Genomic DNA, 5,978 nt, shown 5'->3' on the forward strand with positions numbered 1-5,978 from the left:
CGTTTCTTTTAGACACATTTGCCTAATAGACCGATTAAAGATATTCGTCTGGAGAGCATCTTTACTTTCAAATAAATTTTTCTTCTCATTTTGTATAGGGACAGAAAATCATAAGAAACAATTTTTGTGGTCCAAAGACCAAAAATATTTTTAACAAATAAAAACATTTAATCTACTGGAATGGCAAAGGCTATTGTTGATCTTCTAGGCTGTGTACTCAAAAGAGTATTCTTCTTGATTCCTTCCTACAATCCTCCTGCATCACCTACAAAAGAAACTATTTACACATTTTGGTACCCATATTCAATTGGGTCCTCGGTCAATCAGTCCCTTAGGAATCCATATTTGAGTTATTCTAATGGATTTCCCATTTTGTGTTGTGATTAATGCATAAGATTTTGACTTGGCAGATGACTTCCTGCTAGCCACTGATCCCTTAGCTTTTGAAGAAAACTTTCTTTTAAAATTCCTTGACTTAGAGTCAGGTTTTAGATTGCCAGACTTGTTAGCTGCTTCTAGCTTATTCTTAAGCCAACTAACAGTCGGCAGAACATAAACTATTTCATTTTTGAAAGCTACTTCTTCATGAATAGGATCAGATTCAATGTCAGTTATACTCCCTTTGACAAAACTTATTGGCTTAAGTTTGTCAGTTGGTGAATTTGACTTTTGCAGGACATGTTAGGGTCATTGCTATCAAATCCCAATCAGGGTCTAGATCCAACAGGTTTTAACTTGCTGATCTGATATTTGACAGCTTCTCCGGACCTTGTCCATGCACAGACAACATAGTTTAACCTCTTGTTTTCATATGAAAGAGTTTGAATTTGTTCTTTGAGCATCTCATTCTCAGATGAAATCTCTTCAACCTTCTTTTCGAAAATGTTTGACTCTTCAGTTTGAAATAAAGTCAGATTGTTTACATCTGGTGAAGATTTAGTTTCCTTTAGGGATTCTTCTAGATTTATGTACTCGATGACCATATCATCTAGTGCAGCTACCAGTTGTTCCCTTGAAAACCTTTCGGAAGAGAAGTCAAATACCTCAGTTTCCTGAATCTTTTCTTCATCTTCTCTTGCCATGAAGCAGACCACCTCTTCTTCATCACTTTCACTAGATGAAAAGTAGGAACCACGACTGCTTCGTTTGTTCTTCCCGTCACCTGCCATAAGAGCCTTCAGCTCTTTTCCATCATCCTTGGCATCCTCACGTTTCGGCTTCCGGCATTCTGATGCATAATGACCTTTAATCCCACAGTTAAAACAAGTAACATTAGCTTTAGATTTTTTATTGTCATTAGAATTTGAAGAGTTTGAGTTATAGTTGCTCTTCTTCATGAAGTCGCCAAACTTCTTCATAAAGAAAGACATGACATCGCTGCTCAACTGCTGAGCTGCCATCTTCACATCCGGAGCGGTTGGTGGCTCTTCAGCAGTCACCAGCGCCTTGACAATGATAACAGATGTGGGTTGATCTTCTTCCATCCTACAGTTCAGCTCGAACTCATAGGCATTGAGATCAGCAAAGAGATCAAAGAGAGAGATCTTGTTAAGATCTTTGGATTCTCTCATCGCCATCGTCTTTATGTCCCATTCCCTTGGAAGAGCACACATAACTTTGATAGCAAGCTCCCTGTTGCTATAAGTCTTGCCTAGGATGGATAGGGAGGAGACAATCTTGCTGAATCTGGTGTCAAAGTTGTTCATTGTTTCACCATGACGCATCTTGTAGCTATCAAACTGCTGAGTAGCAACCATGATCTTGTTTTCCTTGGTTTGCTCGTTTTCCTCACATAGTTGGGTGAGTCTGTCCCAAACCTCTTTGGCAGTATCGCATTCGATGATGTAGTTGAACATGCTATCATCAAGAGATCTGTATAGAACATCGAGAGCCATGTTGTTGAGGTTGTTCTGCCTCTTTTCATCAGAGGTCCAGTCAGCTTTCTCCTTATCGATCTTGATAGGACCTTCTGTGACGACACTCCACATGTCGTCATGAAGAGAAGAAAGATGAGCACGAACTCTTTTTTTCTATACAATGTAGTTTTCTCGGGAGAAAGTTGGAATGGCTGTAGCACTAGCATCTTTGGTTATGGTCGACATATTTCAGGAAAAGCTTGAGAATAGAAACAAGACTCTGATACCAATTGATATGATCAACTTTATCGATAGAGAGGGGGTCTGACTATTGATGAAGGCTTAAGACTGTTTTTATTTCACTATAATGTATTTATCAAGATATACCAAAATAATATTTATAAATTAAAAAATAAATATTATATAATACTTATAAGTTATAAGAAAATAAATAAATTTGATATTAATTTAATTATAAAAACATAATTTTTGAAAATTAAATCAAAATATAATTATACTATAATATTATTTAAATATGCAATCTTAATATATTATATTTTAATATATTATATTTTATAAGATATAAAATTATTTTTATTTCATTATAAAGTATTTTATTTTTTTAAATAAATATTATAGAGTTTAATATGTTTTCAAGTATTTTTCTCAAACGCTTGAAAATGAATAACTCCCTTATGTATTATACATGTATTCTTATGCGAACCAATACGTTTATTCTTACGTGAACCAATATGCTCATTCTTACGTGAACCTAGTCATGACTGATGAAGAGTTAAGGAGCGTCAAACAAAAAAAAAATACGCGGAAGGTTGCACGGTCCAATGAATGGACTCTCGACTTCCATTATGATTTTTTAAATAAGAAATTAATATATAAATATATTTAAATTCGAGCATTTCGAGCCGAACTCGAGCCTATGATTATATGATCGAGCCGAGTTCAAGCTTAATATTGAAAGCTCGATCGAGCTCGAGCCGAACTCAAGCCATGACTAGTTCGAGCTCAGTTCGGTTCGTTTACACCACTAGATGTAACTACTAATAAATCTTTTATTCGAGAACGTTATTTTTTTACACGCCATTTTTTTTTCATTTTACGAAAAACAATTAGATGCCAATTTTTAAGTTATTTTTAATCCTTACCAATTTGATTTAATTTAATTTATTTTAAAATTTTAAAAAAATAATTATATTTTATATATTTTTTTTAAAAAAAATAAACCGTTTTAAACTTGTATACTATATATTATATTTTAATTGCTTTAACTATTATAATATTATATTTTAATTGCTTTAATTATTATAATATTTTATATTTAAATTTAATTAAATAAAATAAGAATATTTTAATACTTTAAATAAAATAATAGTAATAATTAAAATGATATTAATATAATAATAAAAATATTAAAAAATATTAAAAACAGTAAAAAATAAAAAATAAAAAACCAAAATAAACTAGTCAAAACTTCTAAGGCCAGCTCATCTTCTTTGGTCGAATCGTTCGACACGTAAACAAGGGCTGCAGTTGCCAGGTGTTACTGTACGACCGAACTCGCGTTGTCACGAACTCCCTACCGACGTTTTTCACTGTACGCGTACACCATAAATAAATTCACACTTTGTGTTTGTGAAGCGGCCACATACATTTCCTTAATCGATCGATGCTTCGTCTTTGTTCCCCTTCACTCATTCGAAGAAATCTAAGCACAACCCTGCGCCTCTTCCATCTTCCCAAACCATCCTCCTTTACCGCATCTATCCGGAGCTATTCGATAAGAAAAGGGTTTTCACCATCATCATCATCAAAGTATTATAGTACATCTTGCTATCTTGGAATTTTAGCCGCGGGTTCTTCTAACACTCACCGAACGATGGCAAGCAGCGCTTCACAGAATGCCAAATCAGTCCATGACTTCACCGTCAAGGTCTCTCCGATTCATTTTTTAAATTTATTTGCTTCCTTTTTGTAATGAAATTTGGGATTTTTAGGATATCCCCATGATGGGAATTTCTTATTTGTCATTACCATGGTTGGAGAAATATCTATATCTTGAAATGTACTGGGGATGTTTTAGGCCTTGTTTGGGTTCTGCTTTTAGCTAATCAATTTGTAACAAAAAAAATGCATAACATACTCTAGTTTCATGTGATTGATGAGTTTTCTGGATGCAGGATGCTAGAGGAAAGGATGTGGACCTTAGCATTTACAAAGGGAAGGTTCTCCTGATTGTCAATGTCGCATCTCAATGGTACTAGCATAAAACTTCTCTCTTGTTTGGATTTTCTTTTTATGGTGATCGATGGTTAATTCTTCAGATATTTATGTCATATTATTGTATTAGACTAGACCATGGCACACCTGAAATGCCTGTGCAATGGATGTATGTGTATTATCTATCTATCTCTCTATATCTGAAGGAAAAAGGATGGTTATGTATATTTCATGGCTGATCTACATAGATTGTTGGAATGGTTTTGAACTTCCATGGTAGTTTTAAGGGAGAAGTTACTTTGTTGTTCTAAGTGGTTACAATACATAGATGTTTTTTTATAGGTAAGTGCAAGGCTTTATCAAACACCACTACTTAGTTGTTTTTAAGCTGGATGCATATCATTACAATTTCAGTGTTTAAAATATGACTTTTAAGCAAAAGCTGATTGATTGCTTGCAAATTCATTTCAGACCTAAGAAGGGTGTGTTGGAAAGTTATTATTATCCATGCCCTGCAAGGGAAAGCTGAAAATAAATATCTGGTTTATCTTGCAGTGGTCTCACCAATTCGAACTACACGGAATTGACCAAGTTATATGAGGATTATAAGGATAAAGGTATGCTTGTTTGGACCCGAAATATGTGCCAATAAGTCTTGAAAGTATTGAGCAACATAAAATTCATCTCATTCTGAACCTGTATTCATTTGGTTTGCAGGTCTTGAGATCTTGGCTTTTCCCTGTAATCAGTTTGGGGGACAGGAACCTGGGAATAATGAACAGATTATTGAGTTTGCTTGCACTCGATTTAAGGCTGAATATCCCATCTTTGATAAGGTTTGGATTTAAAATTTCTTGAGCTTACCCTTTTCCTGCTTTATATCTTGCCAATTATTTTCATCAATTTTCGACAGTTTGGTTCTCCTATATTAGGGATTATTTTATTTAGATTGGAGTATTATTTTATTTAGGTTGATGTTAATGGTGCAAACACCTCTCCAATATACAAGTTCTTGAAATCAAGCAAAGGTGGGTTCCTTGGGGATGACATTAAATGGAATTTCTCAAAATTTCTGGTTGATAAGGATGGGAATGTTGTTAATCGTTATGCACCCACCACCTCACCTCTTAGCATCGAGGTAATGAACAGAGTAATAAATGCGAATCCAACATTGCAATTTTCTAGATCTTTAAATTCTCATATATTTTTTTATCTATTTGTCCTTGCAGAAGGACATTAAGGAACTGTTAACCTCAAAGCTCTGATGATTGCTTTTATAGCAATGATTCTAAGGTAATAAAAGCAGTATAAAATAAAAGTATAGTATAAAATAAAACATTGCCGTGAGTTCAAATGCAAGGACAATTTTGAGCAATTGTATTTGATTCTCTTGTGGATGTTATTATGTAATAGACTGGATTCCATCTGTAATATGGTTTTGAAGCTTTTCTTACTGTTGACACATTTGAATAAAGCTGATATTCCAAATTAAATTTGATGAGATATTCATGCTGGCTCTCAGCCAGTCCTAGTTTTTCCATACTTTATCCCTCTAAATGTGAGTTTTTTCTCTTTAGAATCGAAAAAGAAAGGGTTTGTCACTTTGTTGTTTTCTAGAGCTATATCAATTTGATTTACTTCAGTTAAGATATTTGCAACAATGACATAGAAGAGATGTGGGATTGAAGATTGTACAAATGGGTGGAAATGTGTTTGTGTTCTACCCATATCTAATAAAATTTTTGGCAACTAAGACATTGTGATTCAAAACTTTCCAAGTTGCTATATGCAGTTATATTTTAATTTATTTATAGCATCTTTTGCTCCAACTTACACTTCTTTCACAAAATGGGGCTTTTATCCTAAAATGTCCAATTTTCATCTAAA

General features: G+C 33.8%; 1 protein-coding gene across 1 annotated transcript; it reads left to right on the forward strand.

Annotated features, from left to right (window-relative positions):
- The first annotated feature begins 3,500 nt into the window (after positions 1-3,500).
- Positions 3,501-5,563, forward strand: LOC124927671 (probable phospholipid hydroperoxide glutathione peroxidase). Its single transcript, XM_047468127.1, has 6 exons — positions 3,501-3,804; positions 4,052-4,128; positions 4,647-4,708; positions 4,809-4,927; positions 5,062-5,229; positions 5,321-5,563. The coding sequence occupies exons 1-6, from the start codon at positions 3,541-3,543 to the stop codon at positions 5,354-5,356; spliced, it is 726 nt and encodes a 241-aa protein (XP_047324083.1). The 5' UTR covers positions 3,501-3,540; the 3' UTR covers positions 5,357-5,563.
- The last annotated feature ends 415 nt before the right edge of the window (positions 5,564-5,978 follow it).

The sequence above is a fragment of the Impatiens glandulifera genome, chromosome 2 (assembly GCF_907164915.1).
Source record: "Impatiens glandulifera chromosome 2, dImpGla2.1, whole genome shotgun sequence".
NCBI lineage: Eukaryota > Viridiplantae > Streptophyta > Magnoliopsida > Ericales > Balsaminaceae > Impatiens > Impatiens glandulifera.

Bases quoted from the DNA above. Each gene is read 5' to 3' on its own strand.
- LOC124927671 (XM_047468127.1), top strand. From the start codon at position 3,541: ATGCTTCGTCTTTGTTCCCCTTCACTCATTCGAAGAAATCTAAGCACA. The intron at 3,805-4,051 runs GTCTCTCCGATT...TTCTGGATGCAG, and splicing joins TCCATGACTTCACCGTCAAG to GATGCTAGAGGAAAGGATGT. The intron at 4,129-4,646 runs GTACTAGCATAA...TTTATCTTGCAG, and splicing joins GTCAATGTCGCATCTCAATG to TGGTCTCACCAATTCGAACT.